Source organism: Xiphophorus hellerii, chromosome 17, assembly GCF_003331165.1.
Source record: "Xiphophorus hellerii strain 12219 chromosome 17, Xiphophorus_hellerii-4.1, whole genome shotgun sequence".
Classification (NCBI taxonomy): Eukaryota; Metazoa; Chordata; class Actinopteri; order Cyprinodontiformes; family Poeciliidae; genus Xiphophorus; species Xiphophorus hellerii.
Window position 1 is genome coordinate 4798476 of NC_045688.1, and position 23681 is coordinate 4822156.

The following is a 23681-nucleotide window of genomic DNA, read 5'->3' on the forward strand; positions in this document are numbered from 1 at the left end:
TTTAACTCCTACAAATAAAAAGGGCAGATTTTAAAAAGTCTAATGTAGAACCTGTTGGAGTCTTATTTCAGAGGTGGTGATAAAATAATGTACAGCTAGACACAGGATGCAGATTCATCACTATCAGATCAGGATGTGTGAAGATTCAGGAGTGATAACTGAGTTTTACCTTTCCTTCATTAGCCTCTACAAAGACCTCCCCAGCTTATCTTCACTTCATCCTGTGATCTTTCCCTTTTCCTTTTTGACACAATCTCTTCTTTCTTTGTCCAACATCAGCCAAATTTCTATATTTTCTTTTCTTGTCCTGTCCTTTTATACTTGTCTTAGCTGTTGACTCACATTTGATATATGAAACAATTTTAAATATTTAGTTTTTCTTTATTCTACTTAAAGTGAGTCTTACTAACAATGACAGATTGATCTATCACTTTAATGCCCCATGCCCTTCTATATCCTCCTTACATCTCCATTCCTCTCTGCCTGTCAGGACACTGACAAATCAACCTGCAGCACAGGTCTCCCTCACAGACATCTCACATCTCCACAATAACCCCTGCCATGCAGTCATTCAAACTATTACTTGTCACTGTAATTGGCTCCTTGAACATCAGACTTGACAAATCCTGCAAGGTCTTCAGGACATTACTGACATGTATAATGCAACGGTATGTCAGGTACCAGAATGTAGGGGAGAAAAAGAGAAAAATGCTTCTGTTTTTGGAGAAATGTCACTAAAATCATTTTAAATGTCTGATTCCGTTTCTTTTTTCTTCTCATCTACACCCATCTTAGTGTCGCACTCAACAGGAAGATGTGAGGCAAACTAGATGGCGACAGTTACCTTTAGACACAATACCCAGCTCATGTGAGTGTGAGCACAGATGTTAAACGTGCTGCAAAGTCACGCTCAAATGAACCATGAAGATGGATAGCATTACAACCTTTTGTCCCCCTCTTCTTTCAGTGAGATCAAACAAACTCTTGTATGACTTTCTCCAGCTTTCTGTGAGAAAATTGCAGATTACAGTTATATTATTTTTGGCATATTGTCGCAAGTTTCTTCTTTTTGTTTGCAAGAAAGTGATGTGATTAAAAGCTTTTTAGTAGTGGTGAAACCTGATTAAAATATTTAATCTTGCTGATTGCAAAGTCTGTAAAGCTTAATATTGACAAAATAAGCAACACTTTCTATTGAAAAACCTTCTTTGCTGTGAAATTATTGAATCTTAGCTTAGACATCTTAGCTCAACAACAAAATATTGTTTTTAATTCATTCACTTACGTTATTCAAGCATTAGATTGGTGCAATATGCTATTATACCCATTAAGATTTTAAGTGTTTCAGGAACCCCTGATTTGTAACATTTTGAAAAAATACTTTAATGTGAACTGTGAATCCTGACATCATCGATGGGGATGTCTGTGCTTGCTGTAATATGTATTTCATTGAAATACTATTCTAGGCTAGATTTGTGTCTGTGAAAGGTCATTGCACAACAATAGTCTTTTCCAGCATGCCATGTGATCGAATTTACTGGCTTATCAAAAATGCACAAACTATTGATAAGCCACAAATATATGCATACATTGAAAGTTTTCTATGCAAAGAAAAAAAATTAAAAATGCAATTAACTGAATTAAAATAAATGGAATTTGTGAATTAAAATTAACACTTTCAAACCCTTGTCCTACTTTTCAGAAGATTAAAATTACAAACTTTAATTTCATGTACTGGTCCTGCATCCAAAAGAAGTTCAGGAATATGTGGTGTGCAGACAGCTTATTATTCAATTTGTAGCATTAAATATGAAGAAAAACATAACTAAACACAAACATGAGAAAAAAATCATCCTTCAAAAATTATTTGCGCATACTCAGACACAACATGCAGTCAATGTATTTTCATTATAGATTAAAAATAAAAACATTTTAACCTCTTTCATTTCAGATGAAGCAATATTGGTGTTTTGCAGTTACTTACGCTGAGCGATTCTTGGCTGTTGTATTTAGCTCTTATGATTGGGGTCTCAATGATGTCCAGGTTAGTTCCTGTTACCATCACTGGAGTATGACCACTGAAAAACAGGCAATATTTCAGAGATTGTTTTGACAAATTGTGATTTGACATACAAATTACTAAAGTATACCTTGAACCTTTTCACATTTCCTCACAACCACCAAATCGTTATGTATTATGTAGCAATATGTAGCTCAAACTCAGTCAGATTGGATGGAAACATTTCTAAATAGTCAATTTTAACTGTCATCACATTTTAATTTCTTTCAAAACTGTCCACTGACGAGGCCAGTTTTTGATTAAAAGCAATTCCTCAGCAGCTGTGGAAGTATGTTACAGATTGTTCCTCTGCTGGATATTAAACGTCCACCTTAGCCTCCAGTCTTTTGCAGCCTCTAACAGGTCTTCTTCCAGGATTGACCTGTGTTTTTCTCCATCCATCAACTCTGAGCAGCTCCAGTAACCCTTCTGATGAAAAGCATCCCCAAAGCATGATGCTGTGGAGATGCAGCAAGGCTGCTGTGCAGTATAACTCTGCATACCTTGGTTGACCTTAGACAGTTAACCAAGTTGATCGTGGCCATGTCTTGATAGGTTTGCAGTTGAACCATACTGCCTTCACTTGATTTTTTGAAGGATTATCAAAATAAGTGAGTTGACAAAATATGAAAAAAAATAAAGATGTGTAAATGTAGCAAATAACTGTGGGATGCAAAAGAGATGCTGTAGGTTTTCTAAGACGTATAAAATTTTAAAGGTATTTTTAAATCATGTATTTTAACTTAATAAGCCTGAGACCTGTTCAACAGAGATACGTTCTTCCTGGTGACATACCTGTAGATGCTCCACTCTGGCTCAATCTTTGTTATAGTGGGATCCTCCACATATTCAAACTGCAGATCTTTCTGGAGTTGGGCCTTATCTATGCTCACAGACACAGATACCCTCCCGATTCCATGCAGAGAGGCATGTGTTCGGCAGGTTAGCCACTGTCCACCCCTCCTAGAAAGTAGCAGTACAGAATTAGCTAAATAAAACTGCTATGTATGGATGACGCTGTGTAACCAACATTAAGAAAAACGATGACATTGGGAGGTAATAATGTAGCTTTTTTTTAATAGCTTTTTATCTTGAAAGTTTCAAAATCATTTAAAAAACAAAAACTAGTTAATAACCCTGTGTGTTACCATGGATGATAACGTGGAGCTGAGTACACGGGTTATTAAATAAACTCATCAGCTTGAATACTGATAATACAACCTTTTTCAAGATGACTTTATTTTTCCTCTATGCAGCTCAGAACCAGAACTGTCAGAGCCATTAACTGCCTACGCTTTGATGAAAACCGACTTTGACTGAGCTTTTTAATTGAGTCTTTGAAGAGTGACTGGCAGGGTCAACCGAGGCATGTTCCCACTAACCTCAAGTAAGTGCACGGCTGGTCCTTAAACATAATTGACACGTTGCTCCCAGCATCCAAATGGCTGCCTGTGATGTTGACAATTGTTCCCCCGGAGACTGGACCACGGCTCGGCTTCAGCCCAGTAATTCGTGGGATCTATGTTGAGAGTTGCATAGTAAGATCAGTCACATTAAAAATAATCATGCTGATGTAGGAAAACAAATATTGCCGATAAAAGGCTGGAAAAAAAGTTTTTAAACTTTGGATGAAAATAAGAGATAGGCATTTTTAATTTTTTAAAATGCCTACAAGGTTTTTAAAAAATCTTGCTTCTGAGTTTTGAAGCTTAACTTACCACCTAGCACCAAGAGCACAAAAAGCAGTAAAATAAAGAATAAAAAGTTAAAAACAAATCTGTTTAAAGAACTGTTCCTTTCCACAGAAAAAGTTTAGACAGAAAGCCATAATAGCCATCTCATCATTCTTGTTTATTGAACATTACTGGATAAAATGTACTACAATCTGTAGCCGCAGATCCCACTGGCAATAGGCACAGGCAATAACATGTTGGAAACATTATACAATTGCCACAGCAGTAGTTAATCAAGTCCAGTCGAAGCTGGACATCGTACCAATCTATTATGAAGCCATCTGGCATTCTTATAGTACCATCTAAAGCCTGTTGTGTTGCATGTTTAGATGTAACATCTCATACCTCTGTGAAGACGGGCCTCAGTGAGAAATAAACCCTGGCCAGTATCCTTTGAAGGGTAACAGTAAAAATGATACTTTAGCATATAAACAAGTCCATAAAAGCAACCACTGGAAATTTATCCCAGAATGTGGAACTGTGTTGGTGACTGTGTGCTGGGAGAGTATTGAAAGAACACAGCAGAGGGTGTAATGTGTTTCTTTATGAGTTCGTGTCAGAAAATGCTTTTAGAAATATCAGCTTTTCTGCCTCATCTTAAACTCATTAGTGAGTGCCAGTCATGTGTCTCAACTGATCCACACATGAGAGAAAAGTTATCATGTGGAAACGGAGCCACAAAACCGCAACATATATTAGCACCTGTGAGAACAGAGAACGCCTGACATCAAGGCGCTAAAATGAATACAATTCTGGAAGAAAGTCAAAACTCAGTAAGTCACATGTGCAGTTTTTTTTTTTTTTTTTTACAATCATATGACTAAAATTTTAAAACTGTGATATGAAAAAAAATCTCAAATTAAAATAAACACTCACCACAAAGTAGTAGTACTTGGATGATGTTGCCATAAATTCTGGTCTGCATGCTCCAACACCAACACACACCTGTATGTTCCCAGTATACTGGCTCAGCTCTGCTCGCCCCATCTCACAAACAATCCTGCAAGAAAACATTTGAATTACAAGAGAATGCGTAGAAATTCACACTGAAATTATTTTAGCCTTGAAACAAAGTAAAGAGGAAACTGATCAAGAAGATCTTACATTGTGAGAAAAACCTTATATGATGCACCATTTGGTAGTAACTTTACCTCCTATAATTGGCAAACTTGAGGGAGAAAAAGCAAAACGTCTACCTTTTGCATATGACCTCAGTTACAGCTACTTCTGCTGGGTCAGCACTTACTAAGGAAGTGCTGGCCCACAACTTTCTTTCTAAGCAGAAGCGCTGCGTCTGTTGATAAGCCAACTTTAAACTAATTTGACAGATGGCACCTGCAAGGAGCCTTAGCTGTGGATTAAACTGGAACGTCAACTAAATCTGACCTCCAGAAATGTCTAAAATGATTATTGGACTGTAAGGACAAATATATGTGCAGCTGCTTGAGTGTTTGTCACTAGAAATTATAAATGTATGAATTGTGCTCCAAGGTACACTTAGTATTCAAGCTTTATGCACTTCATGTACCCTGCTGACACCCAAGTTTCCTCTCAAATAGTCTTGGATATAAAAATGAAATCAGTTTGACAACAATTTCAAGTAAAAAGTAGTAATTAATGTACATTGCGAAAAGAAGGAGAATTTGATTGCTAAATTATTCTATAGTTAAAAATATGACTTACTGTTCCGCAGGTATGTAACCATCACGTATGGGGGTGCAGTCCACGTCAGCCACCTTCACATTACCCTGAATCTCTCTGAAGTCCAGTCCAAGATTTTCACCACGGATAGTCACAAGTGTGCCACCTTCCCTGGGACCGCGCAGAGGGTTGATCTGTTGGGATCCAAATCTTGATTATTTCTGTAATTTTGCTCGTTTAAACATTTAAAACAAAGTGTTTTCTGTGCAACAGTTTGCAGAAAATGTGAAAACTTCATCCTGCGACAGAGTTGATATGTTTATGCCAGTGAGGTTGAGTCTCTTCTTATCTGTTCTGTCTCTTAACAGGTTATCCAATGCAGTTTAAATCTTCTCTTTCTGTCAGTTTATTGTACAAAAGCACTGATAGCACAAACCTTTCACATTTTTTAAATGGTTTACTATACAGCCTTTTTTTTCTCTGTTACCCCTAAAACAATCAACTGGAACCGCATGTTTGGTGAAGGTTTGTAATAAAATACATTAAATACATTATTTTAGTCAGATAGCAACCAAATGTTAAAAAGTTCTAGTTTGAATACTTTTATTGAGTAACCGATGAGACCTCAGCCATATTGTCAATACAATTGTCAAGTTTTACAAAACAAATAAATATAAAAACCACAGTAATGCATGACTATGACACTGCACTAAACACCAAGATTGCAAAGTTGATCATTTTTAAGAGTGCCAACTACTGACTAACTACTTCTGAAGACAATAAGTACCTCAAGCATTCTTTGCTTGCCACAGTAATTACTTCCCAAATGCCACGAGCATTTCAGGAGCTCTTCTAAAAATGCACTGCTCATTAGTGCTGGATTGTGGAATCAGTGTATTAACATAGTACCTATTCAGAACCAATAGATTCCTAAGGTGAGCAATTAAACCGAATAATTAGGCTTGGTTTGTTGAGCTTTCAGGGGGAAAGTGCTAATGTTTGTGTTCGCACATATTCCAAATAAAGAGACAATTAACTACAAAATGAATGCTCCAGAGGTTAAAGAAGCTTTGGGGTCAACATCAAGTCCTTTTTTAAATGTGTATTTCAAGTTTACAACAGTCAGATAAACTCAGATCAACATAGATCCTGACATCGGGAGATATCACCACAGTAATCAAAAGCATCTCTCATTGCAGGTAATGTGGTTGCAACATTCATTACCACTTCTTACAAAACTACCTTTTGGCCAGGCAGTGTGTGCGTGCGTGCACGCCTGTGGGGGCGTGCATGGGTGAGTACACATCATCAAGCCTGTCCAGATGGATAGATGTTACAAACGGAGACAGAGTAGTCTGTCCCCATCAGTCTCTGCCAAGTACAAGTCCTCCAGGCTGCAGACCAGAGCCAGCTGCAATGGCAGCTCTTCCCATTTCTCAGCTCTGTGTATATGTGGCAAAGTGACCCCCCTGTGGTTTTCACATGGCAGGTAGAGTGCTGAGCAAATGAGTGGGTTTGTCTTGGAGCACAACATTGTTAAGATATTATAGAAACCTACTCCATATACTAAAAGTATCAAAAGAATTAATTACTATGGTTTGATTATTTAAAAATGTAGTGGAATAAAACAACTTGAAATAGCTGAACTTGGAAGGATATTAAGCTAAGTTTAAGCCAAGTCATGAAGAAGTCTGGAGTCTGCCAAAAAGGAGATATTGTTAAGAAATTGTTCAATGCCTCTGATTAATAATACTCCCTACAGATTTCTTGATGGAAAAAAGCCATTTGGGAAAGGGTTGCAATACATTCAGTTAAAAAAAATTGCACACAATGCCTTGTGGCTCCCAATTCATTATAAAATATATTTGACTTAAGAGGGTTGACTAAAGAGAAATAGAGGGGGAGGAAAAAAGAAAAAAGGAGGGAGACAAAGCATGGCTTTGATTAAATTTTTGACTTTGACAAGATAATTAACGGTTTTGTAGAGGCAAACAATCACTTCTCCTTTTCTTTTTATCTTGATATGCGAGTCACTCTCTCATATTGTTGGTGGGAGAAGTCATTATAATTTACTGCATTAGAATGCATTAAAGGCTGGCTAGTCTTGGGAAAGTCCTCACTCCACATTGCTCACAGTTTTTATGGGGGAGATGAGAAGGCTGCAATATGTCCTGACTGCATCCTCAGGGATGCAAAAAGACATACAGTCCCATCTCCTTCAATAAATCCACTGCTTTGAGTGAAAACAAACACTGCAGAGCCCCAGTGATAGACTGAAGCAGACTGGCTTTACTGCTTTAAGAGGCACAAAGGGTGTAAAGCATTTTTTTTTTCTTTTTGTAAGAATTCATGTGTTTTATTTATTATTTTTTAGTTTTCTAGGTTAACATTATTTGCGAGCATGTGAAACTGAAGTCCAATTCCTTCAATTCAGTGTGTGAATTGAATTGTTGTATAAAGAGAAAAAACAAAGGCAAACTATTTTTTATGGATTTTGTGTGTTAGACCAGAAGTGTCAAACTTCACTCCTTCAATGACCAATGTCCTGCAACTTCTAGAGGTTTTCCTGGGCTGACACAGAAATCAAACAGCTGAATTATCTCCTTAATATGGAATCACATTCTAAAAAATTCTGCATGATATTTTGATTCAGGTGCATTGAAGCAAACATGGAACTTAAAGTTGCAGGTCACTGGCTCTGTAGTTGAATTTGACATCTGTACAAACCCCAACATGTAATTTGATTATATATAAGCGTATATGTTCTGTAAAGGCCTCAGGCCTTTGTGGTTTTAACCTGATAAATAAAAAAAACAATATTAACATGAATGCTTTTGCAGTGTTAATTTGGTCAGTCACTATTTACCTGACTCTCATCAGGAAGGAGTGCAATTCTCAGAAACAGAAGTTATACAAAGACATGATTCACAGAAAAGCTACATCTTCAACCATTTTTGTCAGTTTTACAGTAAATATTTGAGCTGGTTCAGAAAAATGTGGACACTGCTATATGTGGAATGACTAAAGAGTTTTCTGTACAGCTTTGCTATGAAATAAAATGTGCTGTGCTCCCAAATGCTTTATATGAATTCTGACCACCACTCACCATTTTAAACACATTTTACTGCTTTTTGGGTATTGTTTTGTATGACATGCATGTTCCTCCTGGTGTTCTGTCTCACCTGAGTGATTTTGGGGTTGGTGCATTTGCTGTTGATCCCGTTGGGCTCGAGCAGCTGGTTCTCTGGGAGGAGGCAGTGTTGCTTGAGGGTGCAGCGGTTCTCTCCCTTGCACCAAACACACCCAAACAGTGGGTCTGCTTTCAGACATAAACCGCAACTTCCACGCTGAGCATCACACTTATAAAGATGAACTGTGCAGTAAGAAATAAAGGCAGACAAAGAAAATGTGGAGGGAAAGGAGATCAAGTTATTCTGGAGAAATCACTTAAAAAAGGCTAGACCACTGTACACAACCTGAACTCTTACAAATATCTCATTATTCCTGCCATCACCATCGCCATACACTCGCATTCCCTCCTGCTTTGCCTCACCGGGTTTCCTACAATGCTGTCTCCTGCCTCTCGTCACCCACCACACATTTAACATCTCATCTCCATGGCAACAGACCAGCCATTTTCTCTTTTAATTGCCATTAGATGCGTGTGTGTGAAGTGCCCATCAAAAAATGCCCCGAGAGATGCTTCCTCCGCAGGCAAACAAAGGTAGGAGGCGGTTTAAGAAGCGTTCTCCATTTCAAGCATCTCCTTTGTAACTTTTGTTGCCTCTTTGATTCTGCACTCACACTCAAGGATATATTTTTGCAGATGTGTTTTTTACACAGACACATGTAAACACAACCACAAACACCCTACAAAGTTTGCCTTGCAGCACAGTGTCATTTTGGCATATAATCCACATTTTAACAATAAATTTCATGAGCCTGACTCCCCTGCCTTTGGAGAAAACAAGGGGTTGCCTTTCAGAGAACTAGAACCCACCACCTACTAATGTTTTCCTGGTATAGCATAAACTGTTTGCAGTAGTGAATTTACAGTGGCCAAATTGAACAAGTGCAACTCAAAGGCACATATTAAAAAAATCAGCAGCAAATCTTCATTTCACAGATAAGTCAGATACAAAAAAAAAATCAGGATAGCCCACAGTGTGTTGTTTACTTCCTGTAAATACAGGAAGGGGAAATAAATTAGAGCTGTTTGTAGAGATTGATCATTTTTAAAGTACAGGTGAATTTAAATAAATGACAGTACAAATGATTTCAGTTATTACATTCAGAAAGCCAAGTTAATACATTTTGCAGATTCATTATACACAAAGCATTATTTTCCTAGAGTTTCACCCTTGAAATTCTTATGATTATGGCTTACAGGTAATGAAAACCACCAAATTCAGTTCCTGAGAAATATTTCATACAAAACATCTTTTTACAAAAAAGCATGTCCATGTACTGTACCATAAATGCACTCACTATTTGGTTCAGGCTGTTATTGCACTACTCATGCTTATAAATGTAGCATCAATGAAGGTAATCAGCCTCCGGCTCTGAGGTATTAAGCAAACCCAGGTTGCTTTTAATAGAACCCTTCAGCTTGTCAAGCCTGGTGTCTCTCATCTTCTTCTGGATAACACCCCAAATACTCTCAATGGTGTATAAGTCAAACAAGTTTCCTGGCCGAACAAATACAGGGTACCATGATTATTTAAGCTGGCTTTGGTACTTTTGACAATTTGTGAAGGTGGCATGTCACTGCAAAATAAAACCAACAACTGATGAGTTTGTAAGCATGAAGTGTTGCAAATTTCCGTGGTGGATGACTATGTTTACTGGACTTCTTAACGCTTTTTCCTTCCACTTAACCTTCTAACATGCTTGGGTACTTTGCTCAGTGAATAGCTATCTGCATTAGCAATGTCTTCTGGAGGTTGGATATCTGCTGGGAAGCTGACAATTCATCAGTCTTTCCCAATATTGTATAGGCCGTAGCATAACATGTCTGTATTAAAACTCCACTTTTAAGCTAAATTTTGGGTTATTATTAACTATAAGCCATATGGATCAATACTGACAAATAAAGTACTTCCAATATGTCCATCGATGTATAGTATAATCTCAATAATCTCCATATTATTGTCTTTTTGAATTTGATTTATAAAATAAACTTTTAAATGATACAATTTATCAGGATGCACCAATATATTTATTTTTTTGTTTTAAACTGCTGTAGTTTTCCATTAAGTCTACAGCAATAGGAGGAGTTTGGCAAAACTAAGAAGGAAGGCAGTAAGGACACAGAAAATTTAATCACAAAAGTCCTACGGAAAAAAAAAAAAAGAAATAATAATATTGCAGAGAAACAAATAAAGTATAACCCAGAGAGTTAGAACAGTAATTTGCAATGCAGCCATATGGGAAAAAGATAGACAAGGCAAAAATAAATAAATAAAAAAATCGGGGGAAAAAAGGAGGATGTGTTAAAGTTAACCACTCTTCATGGCAACATCAGGAAATAGATGCTTCACCTCAGCACACCACCACCTGTTGCTATGGAGACAGGCTGCAAGGGCAACAATTGGGAGGCAGCAGATCCACTGTATATATCTCGATGTAAGTTTGTCAGGAGACCACGTTGGACTAAGTGTAAAGTGCAGAAGTTGGTGAGCAGATGTGTTTCCATGTGTCGCTGCACATGATCACACCAATGCCTGCATCTGTCTGAATGCTCACCTTTGTTGTGGGCGGGGTTATCAATGCTGAAATCTCCGTTCCAGATGACGGTCAGCTCCACAGGAAGACTGCTCATCTCCATCCCATCGTAGAAATACTATAACCATGGCAACCAGAGAAGGAATGAGTGGCATTGCAGGGAGAGAGGGAAATATTTATACTGTGTATTATTTCTGTGTTCAAATGCCTTTAGTGCCCGATTTCCTCTTTCATCCCAAAAATACATCAGCAACAACAGGTGGCTTTATACTCAGCGAACACACACACACACCAGAGAGCGTTCAAAGATTAGATTATTTTTCATTTGGTTCTGTAACACCAGCAGCACGAGAGGCTGGTGCTAGAATCATAATTTTCTGCTAAATTACAGTTTCCCTCTTTCACAGCTCAATCAAACTACAATGTTTGCCCTGTACTGTGATTACACACCCAATCCCACCGACATCTTGACACGCACACATTAACACACACACATGCAGAGTGATGAAGATAGACAGGAAGATGGAATGTTATTGTATCAACAGACGATTAGCATCACGACAAGCATAAAGCCTTTTATACTTGCTGTCAATGCATTATTCATTGAAAGGATGGAGCCTCAATAAAGGGGAGGCATAGTTAGGCTCTTGTCTCATATAATCCCTTTATATTAGAAAAACTTAACTTACCTTATAACAGTGGAAATATCAGTGAAAGGAGTACAAATTTTGATAGGAAATACCGGGAGTCTTTACTGAGACTGGTTAGGTGAGCTAATGTGAGCCATTGCTGATGCTAATTCTTACCGATGTGTTTTGACATTGCACTGAGGAGCTGTTAAAGCGCAGGGCAGGTACTCTGTGCTCATTTCCCTGGATGGTTAGGAGGCACTCGTAGCCCCTCTGCCCAGACTGTGGCTGGGGTAGGTTCTTGGCCCGCAGGGTGATGGGCTTTACCACATTGACTGGAACCAGTATCCTGTCTGCAGGCAGCAACTGTGGACAGCCCTGAAACAAACATCAATGTTGGGTTATCATTTATAATATATGAGTAATATTAAATTACTATGGCAGCAGGTGTGTTTTTGAATACTGTACTAAAAGTACACAGTGAGAAACCTGACTGAAAGATATTTCAGTGTAAGGATGGCAGCATGTTACATGAGCAAAATTTAATCCACTTTATAAACTGAATATGTGGTCACAAAAAATACACTTAAAAATGTGTGGAAAAATTACTCCAACCCCTTCAACATTTTAAAATTAAGATCATATATGTGATTTATATGACAGATCCACACAATTCCACTGTCAACTGTAGATTTTTTCTTGAGATAATATCCAGATTGGTGGCGAACACAACTAACACATGACTGTCAAAATATTCATCTACTCCAGCTGTGGATCTTTGTAGCTCTTCCAGAGTTACTGTGGGTCTATTGGCTGCTTCTCTGATTGGTGGACTTCTTATTCAGTCTGTTAGTTGTAGGTGGATGGCTATGTTTTGGTAAGTTTGCAGTTGTGCCGTACTCTATTTTCAGATAACGGACTTAACGGTGCTCTGAGATGTTCAAAGCTTTGATTATTATTCAGAAACTGTGCTCTGCTTTAAACTTCTCCACATTTGATCCCTGACCTATTTTGTGTGTTCCTTGGTTTTCGTGATGAAGCATGCATACTGATATTCTAATTAAATGACAGACCTGTTCACATTCAGAAAATGAAAGACAAGTCTGCTCTCTACTCTACTGATACTATCCTAAGGATGGAAGCATCAATTATACATTGAAGCAGACACTTAAGGAAGAGCTTTAATACTAATTTTCTAGATATCCAAGATGCATGCATACTGAAGTTTTTTTTTTGTATTTTTAAGAAACAAAAGATTTCGCAGGCGTTTCCAATATAAGTTTGCCTCCTGTCTAAGTAGGCTAATAACAATGAATGACAGGCACAGAGAGAGGGAGGGATCAAAAACAGAAAAAAATGTGAAAGGGATATTAAAGGATGAACAGATGGCATAGGACAAAGTGACAGGTCAACAATTAAAACAAATAGCATTAGGACAGCAGGATAATCTGACAAGAATACATGTAAGGTAAAACGGAAGGGGGGTAAAGACAGGTAAGCATAATAAATACAGAACAACACTTCCCTGAACACATTGCAAAATGCTCTGTGTGTTTTGCAGAAGGGCAGCAGAAAGGGAAGAGAAGGGAAACAGGCTAGCAGAGAGAGGAACAACAAAAGAAGACCCAAACTGAAAGCGGCAGGAACACCATTAAGCGCATGTGACAGGGAAAGCTTTAGTATGTCTAAGAGAGAAGTGCAAAGAGGGTGAAAAGAAAGGGAGCAGATAAGAGAAGCCCCCTAACGGATGGAGCCGGGGAGGAGGAGCACCAGGGAGAGGGGTTGAAGCAGAGCACACGTTGAACTGTGCGATAACACTTGTTTGAAGTTCATTAAAAGCCACTTGATTTGGGTAGGCTGAGTGAGTGACTGACTCAATCACGTGGTGAGAGAGCCGAACGCTCTGTGACACCATTCACAAAGTCATTATAGATAAATGACACACAGAGGGGGGTGAGTTCAGCGGTGGAGGAGAGGAAGGTGGCGGTGACTGTGTGTTTGCTCTTCCAAATCTCATTTTCCTAAGAACGAAGGGTCATATTTGGAGAATGAAAATGCGCGGGAGAGCAAAGAGAGATGCAATCCATTTTTAATCACATCTTTTCCAGTTAATAGACATGAACAATGGGGACAATAAATCTGATCTGGTTTGTGGAAATGAAAACACGGAAAGCACTGGAGTATGACTTAACACAGCGCCTGACTGGAATCTTTAAGACACAGATCTACAGGGATAGTGCTGTGAAGTGATGATGAGACTGAATTTTACACACACATGCTAAGATAAATGTGTGTAGGGTCAAGTTATAATAATTTGGCTTCAAATATACAACAAACTTTGTTTCACATAGACAAGTATGATATTTTAGCATTTTAGTAAAGTATGCGATTTGAAATAAAAACAGTGGATGATCCAATTTCCTTTTATTTAAAACAGAAAAAATAAAGCATTTTAAGCTGTTAGATTAATGTGCAATTGATTTTTACAGTTACACAATGGATAACATACATTTATTGTTACTTAATGATTTATTATTTTAGCTACATATTGCTAGCTTAATACACCAATATCACTCCAATATTACTCATACATAATGCCAATAATTGCCTGGACTGCAATAAATGTTATTTTATGTACAATCAGGCTCTCTATGCCTGTAAGATGTTTGGGGAAACTTGTTTATTGCAGCTCAAAAAGGTTGCAAACATAAAGAGGTGGTAAGGTAATTAAAAACAACTAAAACTAAGTGGTTTCCTTGCCAAGATTCATCTCAATATTTTTGTGTGAAAATAAACAGACCTTTTGCGTAGAAATGCTTCATACTTGCAAACAAAGTAAAACCAAAGCTTCAGAATTACATTACAGTTTAAGGAGGAAAACCTAGCCAGAAGCCAAAAGTCAGACAAATCATACCTTGAATAAAGTTTCAATATGGCAACATGTCTGGAGATAGAAAAAACATCTGAATATATTTACTTTGTGACTAAAGATCTGAAACCATGTTGTCTAGCATATCTGTACACACACACAGGATATCCCCATTTTATTATAGTCATAAACTAATGTCATATCAGCCTTATAATTTTAAAGCACATAATAATAATAATAATAATACATTTTATTTCAAAGGCGCCTTTCTGGCACTCAAGGACACCGTACAAAGAACAAAAGTAACAGAAACAATGAAATGTAGCAATTAAAAATAGATAAAATAAATACACAACAATGTATCTATATGAAATCTATATATAAAAAAATCTATATAAAAAATCAAGGAAACCAATTGTGTCATATTGAAAAGGCAGATCTAAAAAGGTGTGTTTTAAGTTCGGTTTTAAATTTAGGGAATGACTTTATGTTTCTAAGGTGAGATGGTAATGAGTTCCAGAGTTGGGGAGCAGAGCGACTGAAAGCTCTGCTCCCCATGGTAGTAAGACGGACAGAGGGGACAGACAAATGGATGGAGGAGGATGATCTGAGGGAACGAGAGGGAGTGGCAATATGAATAAGATTGGAAAGATATAGTGGGGAAAAATTGTGAAGAGCCTTAAAAGTATACAGAAGAATTTTGTATTCTATGCGGAACTTGGTAGGCAGCCAATGAAGTCTTTGCAAGATAGGAGTGATGTGGTGCATGGATGGGGTATCCCCATAGACACCAATTCAGAACTGCAAAATGCCTAAATGCCAAAAAGCCTCGTTAGTTTTGGGAAATAAAAAAAAGCACAAGCTAAAAGCATAATAAAAGTTTTGATTACTGCATATTTTTTATGTGCATTTCTCTGTTTCATAGCTTTGATTTCTGTTTGTAACTAAAAATAGAAAATAAGATGCACTGAAACAACAGCATGTGAACATTTTCAGTATTCACTTTTAAGTGTTCAGACAAACAAAGCTTGTATATCTTCCTAGTTGGCTTGAAATTATGATGTTGCTCTGTGTTGTTGAGATTTATGTAGATGTTTAGCTGATGTAATGTGCACGGTTTTATTATTATTCCCCACATGCTTAAGTGCAAACACCCCAAGAGTCGGTGGTTTACTCAGATGCCTACTTAGGCGACATCACTTAACATAAATATACTTAATATCCCACTTCTATATGGCAAGAACATTGTACATCTCAATAAAAAATAATTAAACTCTAGATTAATGTACAGATTCGTATCAGACTGGACTTATCATTGACAACCTATTGTAAGGAGTATTATCAAGAGGAAGGTGAAAGACGTCAGACCCAATGATACAAACAGGCACAAGTCTAATATTAAAGCAAACAGGGCTTTCAACACACCTCACAGATTGACTGCCTTCAGGTTATGCCACATTGATGCAGTTACTCATGCAAAAGCAGCTTGACCAAATGCTAAGTCCATATACTTTACAGTCTATGGAAATCATTTTTTAAATGGTAAGTTTTATGTAATATTTAATCTTTAATCTTTACCTCTAAGCTGTAAACTTCAAAATTAACAGAAATATATATTTTCAACCCTGAAGGATCTTTTGAAATGTACTTGATGTCCATTTTATTTTAAATTAACTAATCATTGGTGAGTTTTAAAGAATTTAATTGAAAAATAAAACTAAAAAAAGAAAACACCTTCTCTCATGTGGTAATGACATGCTTTAAGACATTCTTACATTCTGTACTTCAAATTTTAAAGTGAGACACTGTAAGGAGTTTTCATTAACACATCTAGTTACTGTGTTTTTTGTGAAAAGTACTGACAACCTGTTTAATGGATTATTTAGGGGAATGTGGAGAACTGTCAGAAAATGTTGAGAAGCATATAGTTTCATCTTTAAATCCATTTAATTAAACACGACTATTTATCTGAATGGCCTTGTACACTTGTGAGAGCAGAGATGTCTGCTACATGGTGGCAAAACCTCTCAGCCTCATTTCCTTTTAACCTCTTTATACTTTCATCTTGCTGAAGAAAGACCAGAGAACCAGATTTGAAGAAAAAAGACTGAAACTGTGTCCTGTGAAAGTGGATTCGTATGAAGCTGTTGGTGCGATTCAAGTTGTAAATGTTAATGACAGGGGATGTAATCAAGGACTTTAACTGAAGGACTATAAAGAGAAAAGTACCTGTAAATAGCATGACTCAACATAAGCTCAGCATAAAGTGACTGAAAATCAAAGTTGCCTTCTGTTTTGTCTTTTGCTCTAGTAGTAGTATCTCTCTCACTCTTTTCCCTGATCTATTGTCATTTCCCATGTACATCAGGTTTTTTGCCATGTGAAAGGTCGAGTAATAATATAATCACAAACATCATTTAAAAGATGCATTTTGCATTTGCTTGTGTTGTCTTTGATATTTAAAATAGCTTTATGTTCCGAATCTATTAAGTGTGACAAACGTGAAAAATCAGAAAGCAGTTATATATATAACTGTTTTTTCACGTTTGTCACACTTATATATATACTGTATATATATATAGAAAAGGCAGCCAGTGCAGTTGCAGTTCACCTATGGTTCATTCCTTCTCAATGACCAATCTCATGTTTCTCGTCAAGCCCATCACTGATTCGCTCTCCTCCCTACTCTTCCCCGACTCCTTTTCTTCTTGGGGACCTACTTAGATCTGATAATTAGAGACTGGTGGGAGGTGTGAAGGGTGGAGATGTGGAAAGTGACAGAGAGTAGGAAGCAGAATGGGAGCTGCGAATGTAAAAGCCCTTGGCATAGTTTGAAGCAAAAGGGAGCGGGAGGGTGGGCGATGGCAACAAAAAGAGAGAAAGGCCCATAATTATAGCAGTGTAAGGTGTGAAGATGAAAAGGATCTTAAGTTTTTAGATATGTATGTGCGCACCAACACCCTGTGGTAACCTAAAGCTTCCCAGTTTCTGATTTATCATAAATCTATAACAGAGCCGAAGGCAAAAACACTCTCCTCCTTTCTCTTTGCCAACTCTCCCTGCCTGCAGCTGCTCCTCCTTATTGCCATTACTTCACTTTTAATCTTAAATAACATTTCAGTTGTGCTGTGTTTTTACAATTTTCTCCTAATGGAAAACTAACACTTAGAAAAATCTTCTTGTGAAAAAGCTATTTATCTATCAAAATAAAAGTTGAGATAACAGTGCAGCAACAGCTGAAAGTTTTCCTCTTACTCATTCAATCTTAGAATTCACTTAAATGTTCAGTGGAAGCACAAAAACAAACAGCAAGTTATCTTTAACATTTAAAAATCATTTTTTTCCAGATTAAACATCATTTCCAGGATTGTAGTAATAATAAAAGTCAGAGTAAACAGCTGTTTTAGGTTTGCTTCCCACAGTTTTAGCTTAAATTTTCTCTGCTAGTCACAAGATTTCAGGGGTCTAATGTTTCTTTACAACTGAGCAGTATAGTTTGGTTCGGTGTGGTTTGGTACACTATTATTTGGTCCTGGAGATCCAGGAGAATAATTCCACCCCCAGCAGGACTCTGACTGGACAGGCAGGAATAAAAATGATAAACCAGTATACTCAATGTTGGGTCATGTTGGTACGATGATGTACATGACACACTATGTAATATTTTTTGAGCTTGTCGTAAACAGTTAAATTTTTCTGTCCCCAGTCAACAGACTTTGGTGTGTGGTCCTTGTAGCTCCACCCTAACTGTATTGAAGCATTGCTCTATGTACCTGCAACTGACATTGGCCCAGGAATGAAATGATACAGGTCAGTTGTATGGTCCACTTTTTCAACGGGAACAGACACAATAGTGTACCAAACCACGCCAACCCGTGCCATAACACTTATTGAAAACGAGGCATTAAGGATCTGCAGCATAAAGGCAAATCTTATTAATAGGTTGAAGCAGTAATAACTTTAAAACTGTCATAAAATTTCCCAAAATAATCTTAAAATCAATTCAAAATTCACTGATTGCCAGAACAGAAACTTGAAGATTAATCCTTCAGTTTTATTACCTAAACAACTCCAAATTTGCTTTCTTTTACTGCCGCTTCCTTCTTGCATATTGTCCTCTAACTCTTCAACCCTCAGCTCAGAGGATAACATTGATTTCCCTATGAATTGAAATGAGGTAGTTCTCTGCACCATTCCCATCCAATATTGGCAGCTAACAGCTATTACAGTTGGCATTTAGGTTCTTTAATAAAATGATCCTGATCACCTGATCAATAAATTGCTGGTAAATAAACTTCATGACATTGATCACAGCCGCACAGTCAGGAAGTAAATAATGCATGGAGATGAAAAGTGCGGTATGAGCTGGGAGATAATGAAATGAATTCAGTGACATTAATATTTTTGTGTTTTCTATCTCCCTACCAGCCGAATATATTAGGGAAAGACTTGGCAGCAGCTCAGGATATGAACATGCTGTGTTGTAGACAGGAAAAGAAGAAAGGGAAATATCCTCCTGTGGTTTTCATCAGACAAAGAGAATGGGAAGTGTACCCAGTTTTATCACTTTCTTATGGCGATACATTGTGTGCGTATTGTGAATATGGACTACAGTTTGAGGAAGACGGTAAACACTCTGTACAGTGGATGAACAAGAACAATCAAATCATATGGCAATACATATAAATAGAGGGTAACCACTGGTTCCTTCATTAGTGTATTCAAGTTCAGCTTCATGAATAGTCTTTGTTAGAAAGCCAGAATCTCTATGTCCTTGAGATGTACGGAGGGCAAACAGGCCAACGTCTGATCCCTGTGCCCATATCGTTGCTGGCATGGATGAAACACCCAGGCCTGGCTTAAACTCCACCCTGCCCTGCATACTAACATCAAGCTCAAGCAGTAGGGAGATTCTGCTGGCCTTACTTATTAACATAGAGTTAAGGGATTATTGAGATCACTGCCTCAAATCCCTTAATTGTAATAGTTAACAAAAAAAAAATCTGTGTCAGCAGAAAGAGGCGACCTCATTTTATTGCAAAGTTGACGAATTGCCTTTTGTGGGTGTGTGTGCACGTTTCTAAGCTTTTTATGCATGTGTCGGAACCATTATTTCTAAACAGCATGTAAAATCTGTCAGTAAATACATCACCTTGGAATTAAAGGGTTAATTAAAAGCAAATTAAAAATCATTAAGCCTGCATGACACCTGCTTTTTAAATCCCTCTTTATTTATTCTTTTCTTTTAGCAAGCACACAATACGAGAGGATCCGCACATTATTAACCTGAGTCAATACTGACCACCAGTGTGTAAGCTAATTAGAAATGTAAACCTGCAAAGAATTTTGCTTGGGCGAAACTAAGCAGACAGTTCAAAAAGATAAATTACGTGGAGGAAAAAGAAAATAGTGTGCAGGTTGAAATGCTCAAGGGGAAGGAAAATGGGTGGAATAACACAATTGAGAACAGACTGCTCATCAAAAGAAGCAATCTGGCTGAGCTTGTCTCTGCCCGTCGTACGTCGTCTGCCAACCCAGACATGAGCACTAGTGATCTTCATCATACCTCACCTCAGGCTAAGATTAACAGGCCACTAAGTCCCTGTACATCCCTCCCCTGAAAGCCACAGTGAATTGGCAGAGTACAGGCAGACTAACACTGCCACAGAAACAAATGCACAGAGTAGAATTGCAAATAACTGCATACTGAACCCACAGTCTCAAGTCTCAGGCACATATCTCCACCTTCCCTGACCTCCTATATTTTCATGAAGGCTACAGCAGTAACTGAGTAAAATCTCCACATGTGCGCATGTGATGGGGAGTGGCTGGGTTGGAGGTCAGTCGCTTAGCGTGCCCCTTCCAGCGCACAGCTCGTCCTCTGCAGCAGAGCTGCCTAATTACAGCCGGCTCTGCTTCGGCGGGAATAGAACTGCCTGCCAATATTATTGATAATTCACAAAGAGTAAGCTGTTGCAGGGAATAGGGATGGGCATGTGAAATGACTCAGTTTTATTAGCTTCCACTGCCCTTTGAAGAGCAGTCAAAAGCAAGATATGCCAAGAGACTCTTGCCAGATGGAGGTACTACGACTGAGAGGTGTTGCAATCCTTTTAACACGACACTTTTTGCACATGAAATCTTAGAATGAAGATATTTCTCATATGTAAAAACATTTTCTTTCACCAAAGTCAATTTACTACCCACACAAAAATACATTTTAAGGATAGTAAATATACATTAATAAAATCTGGTTCTAACAGCTCAAAAACAGACAATGTTTTTAGCCCCAGACCTAATTTACTTATCCTCTTGCTTCCCTGGTCTACAGTGGGTAGGCTTGTGCACACTGACCCATTCTTGAGTGGCATAACATTTGTTGGTAGTTTTAGTTTTAAAACATTTTTATTACCCCAAAAACTTGAGAGAAGGCCATGATCTCCACATTAAAGAACAAAAGATGTCAGGGTCTATCTAATCATTGATCTGCGAAATCATTTTCATGTGAGGGCGTGCTGGTGGGGGCTTAAGCCTAAAACAAATTAAGCTATTAAGAAGAAGCAATATTGCCTCGTCACAATTACTGACTGTCTTCCATTTCAAAATGAGAAGAAATACTTGAGTCAGAGAAGCTTGTGCATTTTCTTATGTGAAATAGTTGAAGAATATATGAGAAGCAAACACATTTTCTTAAAACTATTCCAGTTTCAGATCAACTGACCTCAGGATTCTTGACTCGGCCCTCCTGGAAGGAACAAGTGCGAGGGTCATGGGTACAGTCATGCCTAAATTTACACCAATGACACTTGTAGGGACTGCTGACACAAGACAGACACCTAAGAATGGAAAGATATTTTTAATTACCAAGGGATATTAGAAAACAGAGAAAAGGCTTAGTTAATCTACTTGCAGTAGATGCATGCAGTCATGAGGAACATGGTAATTTTTGAATTTTCAAAGTGCATTTGACAGCTTTATTTGGAAAGTAGAATATGCAATACACAACTTCAGTGCTTATAAAAAATATATATTCTTTGGAAGTTTTGTCAATTTTAGATCTTCTGAAATCCATACTAGCTATATAATTACTATGGAAAATTCTAGCAGAACTTTTGCAAGATTTATAGTTATTGATAATTACTTCATTTTGGATCGAAGACTCAACTTTTAAACATGTGCTACATAATTTCAATATGGTTGGAATTTTTTTCATACTATCTTGATTATATGTTTGGAATCACTGTTCTGTTTTCTTTCTTGGTAGAAGTCAAACTGTGAACTGATCCATCCCAAACTGTACAAATGTTGGTTTCTCTAAAACCAACATTTAACCTGTAAGAATATTTATGAGCGTCTTAGAAATACACCCACAATAAATTCAGGTAAGTACCAAATTCTAATCTTTGAAAAATACTCACATTGTAACTGTACTCCACCATCAAAAAAATTTTCAAATTCATAATCAAAAGCCAAAAATGTGACCAATGAGTGGATGTAGACATCTGTGCAGAACTGTAATTATGTATAAAAAAAAAGAAAAAAGAAAAAGAAAAGATGGCTATTTCATGACAAAGGGTGTGGAACTATAACAACAGGCCTGCAGGTGAGTCTAAACTTTAAATGTCAAAAGAGAGAGAAGAAAGCTGGCTAGAAATGCTACACTCTGAAATCCCTCTAGAGCAATGTTTCATTCTGGTTCTCCTAAATTGGTACATGAAAAAAGTAATAAAACACTGCTGCAGACTGTGATTGAAGTGCATTTAAAAACAGCAGTAGAGATTGACTTACGACTTGTGGACGCTGCAGTTGTAGAAAACAAAACTGGCATTTGCAAAAGCCAGACCGGTCTCCTTGGACTTTAGATAGAGCTGAACAATCTGGTGGTCACCTAAGAAAAAATGGCAGATGGTCAAAATTGAAATGGTGGTTTTGAAACACTTATCGAACAAATTATTGATATTTACTGCATGAAAATGTATTCCAATAGTGTTCATCTGTTTGATTCTCCAATACAGAAGCAACAGGTGATGATCTTGTTGCATTGACACAGGATGTATCTTAAAAGGTGGGAATTAATGCTACAGTTCTGTCAACTCCCGCTTTTCATGGAGCTGTGCATGAAGATGTCCCTTGGGATGGGCAGTATTCCCACTGAAATCCCTTTGAGAACATTTTTTGACAAGTTAAAAGAAAAACATGAAACAGCAACCATGTGTATTTTTGTGCAAGTGTATCAACGCGCACCTTGTCTGTATTAGGTGTGTCTTTTTGTCTGGCACTAATGAAGGAGTTCATGTTTAATTCATCAACACGTCTACACATCTAACTGCTCATTCTCTGCAGTAGCTCTTTGCCTCTCCCTCTCATTCCTACTATCTTTACACACAGGTCTCTTCACTTCCTTCCACACTTTGACTCCCTGTCCCCTGTGTGTCTCCCTCCATCTCTCTAACAAAGAAGGAATCATTCATCAATCAGAGTAAAGCACCAGTGACAACGGATCTGTCCTAATTAGGCCACCTAAATGTTACCTTGAAGCCTGCTAACACTATCCATCCTTCTCTCTCTTCATCTGCTGTGCACCCTTTTCTTTCTATACCAAGCTTTGACTAATGAGTACTAGTAAAAACAGAAGATGAAAGACTCAAATTTAAGAAGCATTTTACTTTCTCTCCCTAGCAGAAAAACATATAGCCCACATTTGCCTGTCTGGGCAGCAAAGCTTTGTGTGTGTGTGTGTGTGTGTGTGTGTGTTGGTGTGTGTGTGTGAGAATGGGTTTTGGTGTACATATTTACACATTTATGTTTGCCTTATGGCAGTATTACCAGCTTTACACGTGGCTGAAACAGCAAACATTGAACAAATGTTTGTAATTCCCAGAATTTCAATGTCAGATGTGCATCTTTACACGAGCATTGCCTGTTCGTGGATTAACAAGTCATACATTTGTTCATAGCAGCAGATATGAGGGGGATTTTTCTTTTGCTTTGTTTCTGTGTCCACTTGTTAGATTAAAGAAAATATT

The 23681-nt window shown here is 37.6% G+C and overlaps 1 protein-coding gene across 1 annotated transcript in view; it reads right to left on the reverse strand.

The window, feature by feature from the left end:
- The window catches only part of plxna4 (plexin A4), a 222602-nt gene that overhangs the window by 40931 nt on the left and 157990 nt on the right, over positions 1-23681 (reverse strand). Inside the window, exons 8-17 of the mRNA XM_032590154.1 lie at positions 22444-22543; positions 21377-21491; positions 11964-12164; positions 11179-11275; positions 8616-8806; positions 5476-5627; positions 4669-4792; positions 3442-3578; positions 2855-3022; positions 1985-2078 (exon numbers count right to left, since the gene is read on the reverse strand). Of these exons, the coding sequence (XP_032446045.1) occupies positions 1985-2078; positions 2855-3022; positions 3442-3578; positions 4669-4792; positions 5476-5627; positions 8616-8806; positions 11179-11275; positions 11964-12164; positions 21377-21491; positions 22444-22543 (1379 nt within the window). The remainder of the gene's footprint in view (positions 1-1984; positions 2079-2854; positions 3023-3441; positions 3579-4668; positions 4793-5475; positions 5628-8615; positions 8807-11178; positions 11276-11963; positions 12165-21376; positions 21492-22443; positions 22544-23681) is intronic.